Genomic DNA, 16956 nt, shown 5'->3' with positions numbered 1-16956 from the left:
TTTTGTAAAAATGTGAGGAAGTTTAGTACATTTTGCGGTAGTATTGTCAATTGTCAAAATAAATGCACAGTTGCGTATGCAATTAACCTTTCATATGTGTATCATGAGTTGTTAAAAATATATGCAAAACCTTCATAAAACATACCATAAAGTTGCTCTGATTATTAAAACAAACAAGGAAAGAGGATTACTTCGAGTGAGATGACTCAAATGTTATCCACACACTTGCATGATGTTCATATTATGCTCCAATTCCATATATCTTTATGATTAGATAATATCAACAATACTAGTTATCGCCCAGTATGTTTCAGCAATAAGTACGATATTTGTTCAATTAAGAACCTAGATTAAATACTTTCATTGAGTAGTTACATTATTTCTTTAGATCAGATCAAGATAGCTGACAAAAGGCGAGAAAATGTATTTCTACCATAATTAAACCTAGAAGCTAATAGAGGAACCATTCGTGTTTGTAAACACTTAAATTGTAAAACATATATTATTGAAAATATTTAAGGTGTTTTTGGGAGTCAATTAACAAAGGTAATGTGATGAATTTAATTCAATCGTTACATTTATAAATTACATTTAAATTAACTAAAAAGTAAACTAAACTAAAACTAAGTCACAACAATACGAGTAGGTACATAATAATAAATAACCCTAAAATTAACTATAAACTAAATTAAAACTAAACTAAAAAAAAGACACAACTAAGAACCTAGTCAAACCACTCGTCCCGCGCCCTTCCAGGCGCCGCGTTGCCACGCTGTATCGCGACAGACAGCCTCTGCATCAGGAATGACCCGGAACGAGGATCATGACCTCTCTCCCTCAAACGCTGCCCCAATTCGCCCAAGAAAATTTTGGCCTCGGTACACCAACACCCAGACGTCTCCACTGCTAAAGGGACAAAAATATAATTATCTAGTCAGCAGCGCCGAGTACTTGTCGCGCAAATAATATCATTACTAAATCATGTGCAAATACTATTTGTTTAAAATAATCTGCGAGATCTAAAGATACAAAATGCCTGTGTCAGACCAAAAAAAAACTATCACAAGCTTTTGAAAATTACTGCACTATAGGTATGTACTCGTAATAATGAATAACAAATAATGAATAAATAATTGAGTTATTTTATTAGTTTCATCCCCCCTAACTTAAAGCCGGATGCATACCATAATGTTTGAGCATATGCCAGTTCCGCAGATCGCGTCCAATTCAACCCTGCTTCCTCCAGGCCTCCAGCCAAACGTAGCGTATAGATTAATTATTCAAAAACCTATGAATATAAACGAATTTGAATGTACATTGAAAAATTGAATTATTATGTCCTTTCTCCTTATGTAATCAAGTCTTGCAAGTTAAATTTTTCAGTGTTAAATTCACACACAAGCTCACTATTCGCAAATAGATATATCAAAATACTGCGGAAATCTATACTCCATAAACATCGCAAATAAAAGACCAGTTATCAATCAAGCTTTTATTATATTTAAACGATTAGCACCAACCAGTGTCACCAGTATTGAAGATTTAACCCTTAAATGCATAATGATGTATATATGCATCGTATATTTGATGGTCCGTGGCTCAATATGCAGCTATCCAAAATCACATTTATTACTTTTATACAGCATGACACATCTATTTCAATTTATTAAAAATTTATACAAAAAATCATGCATTTAAGGGTTAAGCTCTTTCTGGAAAAAAGGCATAAACTATTGTCGTCACGTCGTAAATCATGGGCACTTAATTTGGTACCTTAACCCACTTTTATTACTTTAACTTCTCATGGCACGTTGAGTGAAGATATGCACTTATGTAGGTAGGTCTTAACTTTACACTGAACTTATGTAGTTCTTTAATCTTGATGCAATATATTTTTGTGTAGTCTTGAATGGAAACGCCAAAATTGACAGCAAATTGACAAATGTAGGTGAGCCCAGCGGTCTGAACACAGTTGCATGTTTATCGCCTGTCACCATGACTGTCACGTTCTAACAAGTATGTAAGTGCGAAAGTAACAGGCATAGTGACAGATGATAACACTGCAACCATGCTGCCACCGCAGGGTGACGAAATTAACAAACCGTATAAATATGACCAATCCCGTACTACAACTCCGTCATCCTGTACTACAGCTTTAGCGATTATCTAAATCAGTAACCACTCGTAGGTATTTGTTAGGTATTACCCAGCAGATGGGTTTGTCCGCATTGACCTTACCTATTTATCAATTACTCGTATGAAACATGAAATTGCTGACATAACATATTTTTATTTACTTCCAGAATGGTATCTACTCAGATGCTGACTATTAAAATGTAATACTTACATACTTAAAAGCAGCGAAGAGAAAAAAAATATTGTAAAATAGTAGTTTTATTTTACCCCTCAACAAATTAAAAACTGAAAGTAATATCAACCCCTAAGGATAAGAATTCCAAAAAAGGCTTAGTTATTCGCTTTCTATCATTGATAGGCGACTCCCACTGGGGCGCGCTCGAAGCGATCTAGTCAAGTTTTTTTTACCTTTTTCATTTCTAATTGGGAGCACGTGCAGTGTTTCCGTTCAGCCACGTGGCGCAAGCGCATTCAAATATTAAAATATTCGTTCCGCTGGTTCCTGGCCACTGCGCACTGTCAATTGATATCATATACCTAAACACAAGAGGGTAAAACGCGGGTTGTCAGGAAAATAAAGGCAATCTGAATTTTTTATCATTATTGTCTACGGGCCTCCGTCAACGTCTGTTATACTAATAAATCTAATGATAATGGGTAATCAAGATCTATGTGAGGCCGACGTGACATTGTTCTGTAATTGATTTGTCCCATATACTCGTACCTTATAATGTAATTGTGGTTTCACAACATTTGAAGTTCGTTTTAATTTTGTATAGACATTGCCCGTTAAAATACAATAAGTTATGTACTTAGATACTACAATGTAAATTACCTTAGTTTTATACTGACGTATTTTTATTTTGTCAATGTAATCGTAAACGGTTGAATGCATAAATATTGTCATTTCTTTTCGTACGGTATTTGTAAAGCCGGAGCGGTATCTACACCAAGGAATTGTGTGCCACTTCGTACAAGTACGGCTGTCACCAGTTTGACACTGACATATTCGCTATCGTCAGCGTAACTTACTTTCTATGCGGCTCGCTCATACTGGCATACTATTGCGAGCGAGATATATAGAAAGTTAGTTACGCAGACGTCAGCGAATATGTAAGTTTGACACTGCTAAGGCATTAGGCACTCGGGGTGGCAGGCAGTCTTTCACATTGATTGTCACTATTGTCAGTATTGTCACTAAAACAAGGTACCTATTTTACACATAGGCAGATACTCACACTTTGAAGTTAAAGTCAATGAAAGTAGGAAATGAAAGCAGGGAAATTGCAAGTAGTACCCGTACCATGAGTCACTGACAGTGGCAAAACTGACATATACGCTAACGTCTACGTAATTTACTTTCTGTACATCTCGCTCTCACTAATATACGTGTACGAGCGAGATGCATAGAAAGTAAGTGGTAGGCACATAGTTATAAAGTCGTTTATTAATAATAATAATGCACATCTCGAACTCTCACGTGTCATTAGACATGCATTTATGACTAAATCTCTGAGATGTGTACTATGTAAGTATTTACTTAGTCGCAACTTTGTTCTTATCTTTCACCAATGTCATTGCCCGTTTGGATAATTATTATGTTGGCTAAATTTGTTAGTTACCGACGTTAAGTTCTGATAGTGATAAGGTACTGTAATTATTAATAGGTATAAACCTATTAATAATTCCTAAATTTCATATGTTTAATCAAAAATCCACGACACTGTCTCAAGCTGCCTGCAAGTTCCGGAAAAATTAATACAGCAGTCAAAACAACTTAGTACATAGGTATACCTGTCCTATAGTTTATTGACCGAGCGTTAGTGAAGGTCTACGTTTCAGCTTGGGAAAAGATGCTTCTGTATGTCCGGATGCTCTTCTTTACAGGTCACAATTCTCAACCGATTCTCATGAAATTTGCCAGTCTTTAGTAATACAGAGCATGGAAAAAAACGAGAATCAGAGCTAAAACCGGTCCATTCCAATAGTATTACCTTCATTTACCTACTTGTGAATATTTTACGTCCTCTTTGACTGAGCAATTTTCTGGAAGTAGGTACATTAAGGAAGGAGAAGTTACTCTGATTGATTGAGTTTATGTTTTCTATCGAGCCCTTAAAGTGCCTATGTCACATTGAAGCATTCATTAATAACATCCGCACACTTTACTCCGTAAACACTCACCGAGGCCACTCCAAAAATAGCCGAATCCACTCTCCAGATGTTATCCTGGTGGCTTTTTGTCGTGCGCCGACAAAAACTCGTCGCGTACCACGAACGTGGGAATCGGTGCATGGCCCAGATGGTTGTGGGACGAGACGTCCACGTGTCACAACTCACAACACTTGCGAGGTTTCCGGGCTGTACCGACCTGAGCAGTCTGTGCTGGGACTCAAAGTGGTGAAACCACTATGCATAGTGTATCCACTTAACCGACTCAAGGTATGAAAATATAGCTACCTACCTTTTTGGTATTACGTAAACAACTGTTATCACTCATCAACATAAATGTACCACAAAAATATTAATACAGTCATCCACATAAATTTTTAATGATTCTATTTTAAATTGATTTTACTTCCCTTACAAATATAAACGTGTTGTTTTTTTTAATCGTAGATTTGGTTTATTTTTATTTTGCATCCGTGCCAACAGTTATTTTTACTGGTCTTGCTAATTTTCCCGTTTGACCTTGTTTAACTTTAGTGTTAATTGGACCACCAACATTATCTAAGCTTTTTAGGGTTCCGTACCCAAAGGGTAAAAACGGGACCCTATTACTAAGACTCCACTGTCCGTCTGTCTGTCACCAGGCTGTATCTCATAAACCGTGATAGCTAGACAGTTGAAATTTTCACAGATGATGTATTTTTCTTGCCACTATAACAACAAATACTAATAAGTACGGAACCCTCGGTGGGCGAGTCCGACTCGCACTTGTCCGGTTTTTTTTGGCTACACTTACCTGCTTACTACGTAGGAATCGTTAAAGCCATGATTTACAATAGAGGTAATACAGACTTAATGTTAATAGAATAAGGAGTTTCTTTGTATAAGATCTTCTTAGAGCTTCTTATACATAGGTACCTTCTTATCGCATGGTAATGAAATGAGTATCATAATTATCATAAATAATAAATACGTAAGTACGTATCGGATTAAACTAAAGATCACAATAAATGTGTACAAAATATTTATTTAAAATGCATATAATTTATATTTTAAAACGCTGTTTAAAATGTCATATATCTATATATTACAAACTAAGTGATTTCGAGCAAGCCTTTCGTTACTTACAAAAAAAGTCACATTTAAGTATGTCGAAATAATGCTTGTACTATTTGTTTTAGGTTTTGGGAGCTACGACAACAGGATATTTTTAAACCTACATAATATAACTTCAGATGTACGATTATACATTATAAGTAGGTAATATGTAGCACTTACATGAAAAATGCATGTCGGAATAGGCCAAGCAATAAGAAGGTATAGAGGGAAATGCTTGGAACACAATTTTTGACTCCGTAACTTTGTTTGGACTAGTTAGGTGAACATATCAAAAGGTTTTTCACTTATATCTTGGAAAGTTTGCGTCTTAGCGTCATGACTACTTAGACAATCCGAAAGCTGATTATGTTTGCTACAAGTTTATTTTTGTCAAGTTTTTTGGTATCTTGAATAGTTTTCGGGATATCCTCTCTTGAAAGTTTATTTGGGGCTCTCAATTTTATCTTGACTTCTACATTACACACCGTTCCGAATTAAAAATATATAAACTTTAAACAAATACTTTTTTTTGTCAAATCCTCTTCACGCTTAATAATAATAATATAATAAATAATAAAAGAATTTTATTTCGGACATAAATCCATAGTTGTTAGTTACATATTACACTAACTTATAAAATAGTGTTAGAAGATTTACAAAACTAATCTTAACCTACATACCTAAGTATAAATTAACCTATTTTACTGCAGTGTGGAGTTTTGTCCACTGCTGCAGCAGAGGGGAGTCCCACCTATCCAACAACGCCATCATGATACTGTTAGCGCTGCCCCGCCAGCGGCTAAGTAAAGAGGCGCACCGCTTCCGCATGATGGCCGCAAAGCCGTCGACTTGCGCCTCCGCAAACATCCCGGAGGCGCTACAGTGACGAGGCAGCCCCACCAGCATCCTGAAAGCGTTGTTGTATTGCACTCGCAGGTCGCTTTACGCCCGCTGCTTATAGCTACCCCACAGGCTGTACATGTAGAAATACTGGCAGTAAGCTTTGAAAAGCGTTACTTTAACTGCGTGTGTGCAACGTGCAAACCTGCGGGTAAGCATATTGCACCGCACGGCCAGCGACCTACGCTCCCTCTCTATATCACAGTTATCGCTAAGATCTTCAGTAACCCAATGGCCTAAGTACTTAAACTTGCTTACTCTAAGCAGAGGTGTGCCATATGTTTACATCAGGCAAACTGGTGTAGGTCTTAGATCTGGGCTTGAAAACCATAAGCTCACTTTTTTTTACATTGTACTTTAGGCCATGCGGTTCCGCATAGCCTTGACATATTGAAATTAGCCTTTGGAGCGCCCTGATTGAAGGGCTTAGCAGCACCATATCGTCAGCGTAGCTTAGGTTATTTATACACACTCCTCCTACATGGCAACCGACTCCGGTGCTACTAAGCTCCTCAATCAGCTGGTTCTCTCAGCTCACCCCATACCCCAAACTATACTCCCCAGAGACCACGCTTCCCCACCATACTTGGTTTTTTTGGTGGTTATACCAGTATTGTAATAACAATATGCATTCAGGTGCCAGGATTGTTTCCTTCCTTAACTTATCCCATAACAAATCGCACGATACCAGATCGAATGCTTTAGAACCGCTGAACCGGTTTAATTGAAATTTGGTATACATACATTTTGAGTCCCGAGACAGGACATAAGATAGTTTTTATCTCAAAAATCATCCTTTAAAGTTGTGAAATGGGGTGTGGGGGGAATTCAGATTCTTAGCCGAAAGTGAATTCCTGAAGTTAATACTGTTTAAGTTTGGGTTTTAAAGTCATGTTTGGTATCTTTTTCAACTAAATCAATCATGTAGACCATCTCAAATTTCATCTAAATCGGTTCAGCGGTTATTGATTCCCCATGCATGATTACATGATTTTGGTTATAAAAACTATCCTACTATCCTATGTCCTGCCCCGGGACTCAAACTATTTCTATACCAAAACGAAATCGGTTCAGCGGTTTAAGCATCAAGGGGAGTTAATTCTTTTATTTAAATAATGATTCTACTTCAATCTGATACTATAAATGGATTCAGCACTCCCGATTTATACAAAAACGATACCAAACATGGCCTAGCAGCTTCACTGATATAGATATCTAGATAAAATTTAGAGCCCTAAATAAACTTTCAAGAGCGGATATTTCAAAACCTATTCAAGATATTGAAAAACTTGACTAAATAAAACTTGTAACAAATTATATTAACTTTCATTTTGTATAAGTGGCCATGTCGCTAAGATCCATAGTTTCCGAGATATAATCGAAAAACCGAAAAATGGAACCTTCAAACCCCCCTCCCCCCGGCTCAAGGGCTACGGCCGGGGACTTGATATGTTCCTATGTCCTCCTAACTAGTCCAAACAAGTTACGAAGTCAAAAATTGTGTTCCAAGCATTTCCCTCTATAACTTTTTTTGAGCATTCATTTTCTGGCCTTGAAGTAATCTTTAACAAATAACACGAGTAAATATATTGTTAGACTGCAGTTTGTTTTTCCTAATCATAGTTCGTCATAAAATCCTAAGGCTGTACATAGAACAACGTGATAATGGCACATTTATTTATCACTGGAACATATTGTTATCTAGTTATTGGCTTTTATCAGACTTTAATTCAATAAATAATTAAATTAACAATAATGGCGCAGGTAAGTCCTGTCGCTAAACTGCATATCCACTTTAATATTAATGAATTTCATTTCATTAACAATGTGTCCATGCAATTTTGCAAATCGCTGCAAATTACCGAAAAAAATAATTTCTTTGCGGTTATCGCTAATTATAAATAGTCTAACTAATTACTACTACCTATGTAATTATTTAACAACTTGTATAATTTTACTAATTTTAAATATTTTAACTGTAAAAATAGACTATTAACAGTAAAGAGATCCTCAAAAGTATTATATTTAAAGTAAAAAGGATTATACAGTTCCGTCATCAGGAACAGGTTTAGTCTTTGTTTGTTCACTGTTTCTAAAGTGCTCTTCGATTTCTATTAAAGTTTTACCTCTTGTTTCAGGTAAGCAGAAGAATAAAAATATAGTTCCCAGCATAGTAGATAATCCGTAAAATAGGTACGTTCCGTGGTGTCCTATGCTTTCGAACATTGCAGGTGCAGTTTTTATCGTCCCAAAGTAAGCTACCGAGGTAGTCATGACACTAAAGCCTGAGCCTAAACCCCTTGTCTCCGTTGCAAACAGCTCGCCGACCATGTTCCAGGGCAAAGGTACTACACCAAAATTAGAAACAATAATATAAATAGCTATCAGACTTAGGGAAACAAATGGCGATATATGTCTTATGACACGGTTGTTGACGAGATATAAGTAACCAGATAGTGCTATTAGAGTAAGACATGTAGACGCTCCACTGAATAAAGCCATTGGTCGACGACCAAGTTTACGAAGTAGGAAACACGCAACAACTAAGGATATGCATCTTAGAATATCTACACTTAACATGGCTGCACTCGATGTACTTCTGTTAGCGTGGTTCCCGATGAGTTCTTTCATCATCTCTGTAGTATACGCACAAATTACATTAACTCCAGTTAGCTGCGTTAATATAAAGAACACGATCATTATGCAGAGTGGCTTCCAAAATTCAGGCTTTCTTATATTTGCCAGTAAGGTCTTTAGTTTACTCTTCGATTGATCTCTTTGAGATTGCTCAAATATAATTTTGTCAAGTTCATTTTTCATCTCAGGACTTGTTCCGCGGTACCACTGGAATGATTCTATGCAATCATCGACTCGGTTTTTTGATGCTAGCCAGGTAGGAGACTCTTTGACACAGTACGTCAAAATGCATCCGATTAGCGGAAATAATCCACAAAGTAAAGCTGCATGCTTCCAGTGCATTAGTGTTCCAAAAAGATGCGACATGAACACTCCGAAAGCTATTGCCAGTGACAAACCGGCTAAAAATACAGATCTATTTACAGGACTGCTGACTTCTCCAACAAACACCGAGCCCAAAGGACCCAGCCAGCCTTGGCAAAATCCAGTGATAAATCTTCCAAGTAGCACTAAATATATATTGTCTGCGAAGCCAATGATGGCCCATCCGGCCATATAAGGAAAGGATAGCATAATCTGAGAACTTCTTCGGCCGTACCTCTCCATCAAGTATCCCGATATCAGGTTGCCAAATATAAGCGCAAATGAGGCGGCAGCAGCTGAAAAAAATTAAAAAATATTCTTAGGTACTAGATATTAATACGCACCTCAAATTAAAGAGAGTGTACGTAAGAAGCGCATCAGGTATGCCGCGCAAATTCTTATGAACTTGTTTGCCCTTCGGTCAATCAACTGGCATGAAATGACGCAGACAGAACAGAATAAATAAATATTATAGGACGAATCAATTTAGTTTCCAAGCAAACACAATAAGGCTTGTTACTAGATTAAGAATGGTATCTCATATTATTAAATATATTTTTTTACAATCGCGTTATTAATATTATTATCCTGCACGACTTTCATAAATACTAAATACCTACCTAAACAATCGTACGGGTACCTAACCTCATTGACAATTTGCGCAACCCTCTACGCGGCACAGCGGGCATTCTTTCGATGATTGACTATTAACCGTTGTTACATAACTTTAGAAGCAGATACACGTACCTACCCAAGACTCCATTTCAGTGTTAAGCTTGTGGTCGAGTTTGTTCCGGCCGTGTTTCAGCTGAGGTATGAGGACCGCGGAGAATCCGGCTGTGGCTCCAACTCCACAGTTGAGCACCACTGTGCCAAGCGCCGCCAATGCCTGCGGGCATAATATGTTAAATTAAATTTAGATACTGCTATTAACAAATTTTACTCGAGATAACTCTGCTCGGTTAGGTTTCTAACAACTAAAGTAAAGCTGTTCATGGCATAAAAAATGTTTCGGGTTTTTAAATCGAACCTTTATTAATAAGTATATTTCAAATTTCCATCAGAATCTTTAGAAATAAAGGAAAAGTGAAAAACTCACTGTCTCGGGCGAGACATCGTGGTATTTCTAAACTCTATGGTATCGTTTGCAGACGTTTTTACTTAGTACAAAATTAATTTACTTCAGAATCTGTAGTTATGGTAGACCAGGGTTAATTGAACCACACGGCAATTATACTATCGTTCATATTTCGATAAGTATTCCGAAATTATGCAGTCTCCTTTCGTACAAAACGAGATGAATCGCTTAATGAACATTTCATATTTTGAGTGTACAAAGTAAATATGTACCTATAATTTACAATTAAATCACAGCGGCAAATAGGCACAGTGTAGGAATTAGTTTTATTTATATTATTCTACTTGTAGCTACTTGGGATCAAAGTTACCAACAAGTTTTTTTTAGTTTAAAAAAATGATAGCTTTAATCTCTCCAACTAACAATATTTCCATCTTCAACGTTTGGCGCAAGCTATTGTAAATCGATCTTGTAAATACTTACGGCAGGCCGGGGTCAATTAAACCTCATTTGATATAACCGCTTATAAATTAGAATCTAACGTTACCAAATTAAAAGCGTAGAGATAAAGACATTTTATGGTCAGTGCATACATATACATTTAATATAATGGGTGTCTCAATAAGAGCGCACTATTCCGTTTAAAAATTAAAACGCGTATTTTTTTAGTAAGGCCGCTTTCCCACTAACGTCTAGTTTATTGCGGGTACAGTTTTCTGCAGGATCCCGTTTTCTGTAGTATGCGAGCAGTATCCCGCAAACAGAATAGTCGTGTAAACGTTACTATATTAGCACGTATACTACTAAAACGAATCCTGCAGAAAACCGTGTCCCGAAAAAAACTGGACGTCAGTGGGCAAGAGCTCTAAGTTGTGATATTTGTATTGCATTTTAAATATGGTATTTATGTTCCGATTATGTATGAATAAAATATTCGGCAAATGGCCCCCATGGCTCTGATTACAGTTCATTACTCTTTTCATGAAATCTTCGATGATTTTTTGACAAAGTCGTGACTCCTCACTGATAACGCGTTGGATCTCGGCTTCGAGCTCAGTACCCATACCATGAGTCACTGACAGTGTCAACACTGAGATATACGCCAACGTCTAGGTAATTTACTTTCTATTACATCTCGCTCGCACTAATATGTCAGTACGAGCAGGATGCATAGAAAGTAAGTTACGTTCACACTAGCGTTGGACTTGTTTCTGGTTTATTCGCATAAACCCGAGATTTCACAAAACCCCAAAGAAAGAAATCGCACGTTGTTAAATCGCATGATCTTGGTGGGCAGTTGACATCTGAATTTCGTGAGATGATACGGTCTGGGAATCGTTGCTGCAATAAATCGATTGTTTCATGGGCGTTTTAACAATGATAACACGTTCTACTTTTGTGTAACGCTCCATTTTTAGGGTTGCGTACCCAAAGGGTAAAAACGGGACCCTATTACTAATTCCTCTGTCCTTCTGTCTGTCTGTCTGTCTGTCCGTCTGTCTATCACCAGGCTGTATCTCATCAACCGTGATAGCTATTACACAGTTGAGATTTTTACAGATAATGTATTTTTGTTATCGCTATAACAACAAATACTAAAAAGTACGGAACCCTCGGTGGGCGAGTCCGACTCGCACATGTCCGGTTTTTTAATTTTATTATTATGGCCTTCCCCTCTCGTGAGTTTTGGCAGGAGGGATTTTGTCAATGACGACGTTTCAAGCCGTAGGTACCTACCACGCACGATAAGAATGTTCGGTGTATAATTAATTTTGATTTGGTAAAAGGAATTGTGTTGGGTACCTAAAATAAAAAAAACATTTATTGTTATGGACGTCACAGACAACACCGGACATATGTACAGTTGTTAGAAAAAGAGCGGGAAAGGCGACAATTTTGACAGTTAAGAAGTATGCCAACATAAGGAGAAATAAGAATTTAGGAAATGGACAATATACATAAGATCAATAACAACAACGAACAAAGATAGATAACAATTTCTTTTGCAAATCTGATAAGTGATCAATGATACTTTATCATATTTGGCAGACAAAAGTCGGTTTTCAATGATTATAACTAAATCTGCGATTTCAATAAATGGGTACGGGAAACACACAAATCTAGCTTTCAATTTCGTTTTCTGGGACCAAGAGGTTGAGATTCTACATTAGTAAAATGAATGTACTTTATCAGTACAGCAGGCTGCAGCCACAGCTAAAAGTACATCGGAATCAGTTGTAGTCAATGTAAGTCAGCATCCACCAATCAGAAACCAGAAATTAGGATACTAGGAACTTAACATTCGGAAGATAGAGATTACTTTTGTTTATCTGCATGTGTAGATATGAGAATTATTTATAAGTAATGTTAATTTATTTGAAAAACGATGTACTCTTGAATGTATACAAAACTTAAACTTAATCGTGGTTAAAGTCTGGGAGTTTGTTATGTGAATAGAGTACATATTTACATAATATTGTTATATCAACTGCCATACATTGTACGAGTACCGATTAAACAAGGGCAGCACGTGGAAGTCATATCATTAATAATTTGTAAAGTTGCATTTTCATTGTCTCAAGTTCGCTGAACTTAGGTTTGTTATAATTTATTGACTTTATTTATCCTAGGGAACTTAGTGTAACTATACAAAAACTTGTGCATTTTATCTATAAAAACTTTCATAAAGTTTTGAATAATGTACACTCTTTTAATAATTGCTAACAATATTTTTGTATTATCGCGATTCTGTCGCTAGAACGTTTACAGATCACTGTTCAATTTACAACTATAGTAAGGCACACGTATTTCCTAATTACAATGCAAACAAGGAATGCCAGGGAAGTCCGGTCGGTCATTGTCTAATCATAATTCAATACCTATTACAGAATAGGTACTTTACATTAATAAATGCATCCAAACTAGTTCAAGGGCTTTATGTAAACGACTCCAGGATAGGTATGTTAGTTTCCGTTTATTTTTGTAACATGAATACTGTAAAATAGCTAATACATATAAGAATCTGAATATGTATATTAACGAGATTTAAGTATTTTAATGTAATAATTTCAAAATATCTATCAGTACGGTTTTTATTCACTATTATTTTTAGTCGCTTTTGGCGACATGTTTCGGATTCTTTGGGAATCCATCCTCAGGCACGAGTGTACAACCGCCGCAGACACTCGTGCCTGAGGATGGATTCCCAAAGAATCCGAAACATGTCGCCAAAAGCGACTAAAAATAATAGTGAGTAAAAACCGTACTGATACATATTTTGAAATATGTCTCACGATAGTTTAAGTGCGACTAATAATTATCATTAATACTTAAGTGGTGTATCGAAAAAAACTGTAAATTTCAAACGGCTGTAATTTTATTTCCAAGCAAGATGACGACAGCTTTCTAACCGCAGTAAAAAGTCCTATTATTAAATTATATATTCCAATATAAATAATTCTGGTTTTACGCCATACGACGTTACACCGGTGAATAAAAGAGATCACTGAAATTTAATATTTTCCAAATGACAAGAAAATCTTCAACATCCTCCATGCTTGCTTTCGATACACTTAAAACTACCTCGAAGATTCGTGCATTTCATAATATAAATAAATAATTTTGTACGTTGTCTCTTGAACAGAGGTCTCGAAGCGGCGGACCTCTAGGAACAAGTGACCCTAGGACCATCAGAAAGATTGTTAGGTAATATAATTTGCGCCCGCCCCCGCATGCCGTCATATTTATCGTGAAAAATTGGGGCACATATGCAGCTTAAGTGAAACGAACTATAAAGAAACATAGATTCGTACAAAAGTTAGGATAGCTAAAGTAACCGAAAATTTGCTTTATTAATTTCTGGGCCAAGTCGAAAATCATACAATTTCCTTCGTACAAAAAGTCGCATTTTGTAATAGACGATGAGCAAAGTAAGACCACAATACGTCCTGCAGTGCCGTGCTCTCGACTATTCATGGGCTCGAATCAAGAGTGTATAAAAAGAGAAGGATAAAACAGCCAAAAAACTTTAACAACTCCTGCAGGAGTTGGGATGGTGCAGGCAAATATGAAAAACAGCTCCGGACAAAGCTGCCACTGAATGCGCTAGGAAAAAGCTTCTTATCACTCCTGCAGAGACTTAATAATAATAAAAAACTGATAATAATAATCATTTAAATTGAAAGTAACTTCATATTCTAGTAATCCTAAATTCCAAAAATCCTTATCAATTGCATCATTTTTTTTTCATTTGAAGTTTACAGTTTTTTTTTCGGTACACCCTTTAAGTACAGGTATATTATAAAGGTGCTTAGGTTCTCTAGTTACGCATATTATGCCGTACAATTTTAAGAATGTTGATGTGTTTTCATTCAAAGTAGATACATTATTGAAGTTAGAAAAGTTTCACATACCTAAGTATCCATATTTTTGATTAATTTACCTATTTTAAATTTAATGACAAACTGAGTCATTTAAAGTTGCGGGTCATTTTAGAAACTCATATCAAATCATATCACTAAATCATTTTAATTTTTGCTCTATTCTAGGATTTTCATGCGTGTATCTCAATTTTGATTCGCTGTACTATTTGTAATTTATTTATGCTATTTGGTATTTTTATTATTATAAGGCTTAATCTTATGTGTTAATTTTGTATACTTAGGTAGAGCAGTTTTTTCACATATGACAATAATATTAATTATATTATGTAGGTAACTTCGGCGAAAAGTGACCTAAATTTACCATTTTTTTACAATGTAACTTTATGTACGTTTACCTTACGTTAGACGAAATTTTCGCGCTTTTTTTTACACTAACCACACTTAGGTATTAAAATTATGCATGTAACACACACCTGTCTACGATACGGCGTTTTGGTATTGTAATACACATGTTTGACTTCATTGTCTTTTTCTAAACTTTGCTTGTGAATTTTCTCCAATTCCGTAGAAATCACTTTGTTTCCGTGCTCCATGGCGAGACAACCGGTCAGCACTGTGCACTAGCCCGTAACAAAGATTTGTGTTCTTGTGGATCTCTTAATAGATACGATACTATCTTATCACAATGAGTCAATGTAGTGACTGTATGTGGCAATGACTAGCTGTCTGTCTGTTTGTGTCCGGTTAGTGACACAGTGATCCTACCTATGAAGCCGATGGTCCTGAGTTCAAATACTGGTGAGGGCATTTATTTGTGTGATGAGCACGGATTCCAACTCCAACCACGCCGTTGGTCCTTATTTCCAACTTATTTATAATAAAAGATTTAATTATTTAAGGAACTGAGAAGGAATTTAACTAATGACAGTAGGTAAAGACTGTCTACTTCTACTTAATCTTTCTGGTTTAACCCATTGGTTGACTGGTAGAGAATGCCTTAAGGCATTAAGTTCGCTATTTGTTCGCTATAAAGATTAAATAAATAATTTTCTTTAAAAAAATAAGTAGCTTATTATAAAAAAAAATATGTTACGAAGTTTGTAAACAGACCTATGCGTGTTTGGGCCATTATTTTTTCGTTAGTTTTGATTAAATTTGGTAAGTTTGAAATGCTCCTCATTTTTGAAAAAATAAATACGAAATCCCAATTTGTCAAAAAATGTATAATTTTCCGTTGAGTTACTAAAATACCGTACGTTTTCGTAACACAGAGGAACATTTTGTGGGACATGACATACGGTGAAATTGCACTTAATTAGGTATATGTGTCAAAATTCTTTTCGTTGCCTTGTTTTCTGTCCCCAAAAAATGTGACGGAGGGGAGCTTTTAGATTGGGTTGAAATTTAGTTTTTAATTTTTCTCAAGAGAATTATAATCTACAGATAGAAAGACGTGCAATAGAACTCAACTTTTTTTATTTATTTGATAAAAGACAAAAATAGAAGCATGACAGAGTGGTCAGAAACAAGACAACGAAATAGTAGATTGTGTTACAAGGGAGCAAAATGACATATTTACGGCGAGGGCGTACATTGAATCCTAAACGAAGCAAGGGATTCTATAATAGAATCCTGAGAGTAACGAGGGATTCTAAAGTAGAATCCTGAGCGTAGTGAGGGATTCAAGTGTGTGACGCCCAAGATGGAAATAATTTTGCTACCATGTGACACATACTGCTTTTCAAATCACCTATGAGGTAATTATGATGTTTAAAAATATTATTTAACCTAAAAAAAATAATGAGCAATTTTTTTTTTAATAGTGTCCTAGAACAGAAAAGTGTTACTTTGATCCCTCCTAGCAGGGAAGAAAAGTGCCACTTTGATCCCTCCTAGCAGGGAAGAAAAACCCCTTTTTCGAATTGGTGATGTGAAAAGAATTTTCACACACTATCTATGCACCAAATATTATCAAAATCTGACGATAAAACACGACAACAATTTAAAGAATTAATTGTTTATTTATTGAAAAAATAAACTGTTTAATAACACATTACACACACACACACTATGGGGGCTGAAGCCAAAAAATCATACTTTGTTGGCCTGATTGATATTTTATGTATGGAGTAAATCGAAATCAATAAAATTTGTTTTGATATAAACCGCTAATAAATAGTTACAATATTATAA

The 16956-nt window shown here is 35.9% G+C and overlaps 1 protein-coding gene across 1 annotated transcript; it reads right to left on the bottom strand.

The window, feature by feature from the left end:
• Nucleotides 1-5924: 5924 nt before the first annotated feature.
• Nucleotides 5925-15381, bottom strand: LOC134741472 (facilitated trehalose transporter Tret1-like). The gene is made up of 3 exons (XM_063674254.1): nucleotides 15237-15381; nucleotides 10051-10192; nucleotides 5925-9599 (listed from the first exon to the last, which is right to left on the bottom strand). Exons 1-3 carry the CDS (start codon nucleotides 15354-15356, stop codon nucleotides 8344-8346), a joined length of 1518 nt encoding a protein of 505 aa, XP_063530324.1. The 5' UTR covers nucleotides 15357-15381; the 3' UTR covers nucleotides 5925-8343.
• Between the last annotated feature and the right edge of the window lie 1575 nt (nucleotides 15382-16956).

The sequence above is a fragment of the Cydia strobilella genome, chromosome 5 (genome assembly GCF_947568885.1).
Source record: "Cydia strobilella chromosome 5, ilCydStro3.1, whole genome shotgun sequence".
NCBI lineage: Eukaryota > Metazoa > Arthropoda > Insecta > Lepidoptera > Tortricidae > Cydia > Cydia strobilella.
The sequence above is the reverse complement of the archived record's forward strand: the minus strand, read 5'-3'. Positions and strand labels throughout refer to the sequence as shown.

Excerpts from the sequence above, each read along its gene's own strand:
- LOC134741472 (XM_063674254.1), bottom strand. The coding sequence starts at position 15,356 with ATGGAGCACGGAAACAAAGTGATTTCTACGGAATTGGAGAAAATTCAC. Across the intron at positions 10,193-15,236 it reads AAACGCCGTATCGTAGACAG|GCATTGGCGGCGCTTGGCAC; the intron begins GTGTGTGTTACA and ends TTATGCCCGCAG. Across the intron at positions 9,600-10,050 it reads TGAAATGGAGTCTTGGGTAG|CTGCTGCCGCCTCATTTGCG; the intron begins GTACGTGTATCT and ends AATTTTTTTCAG.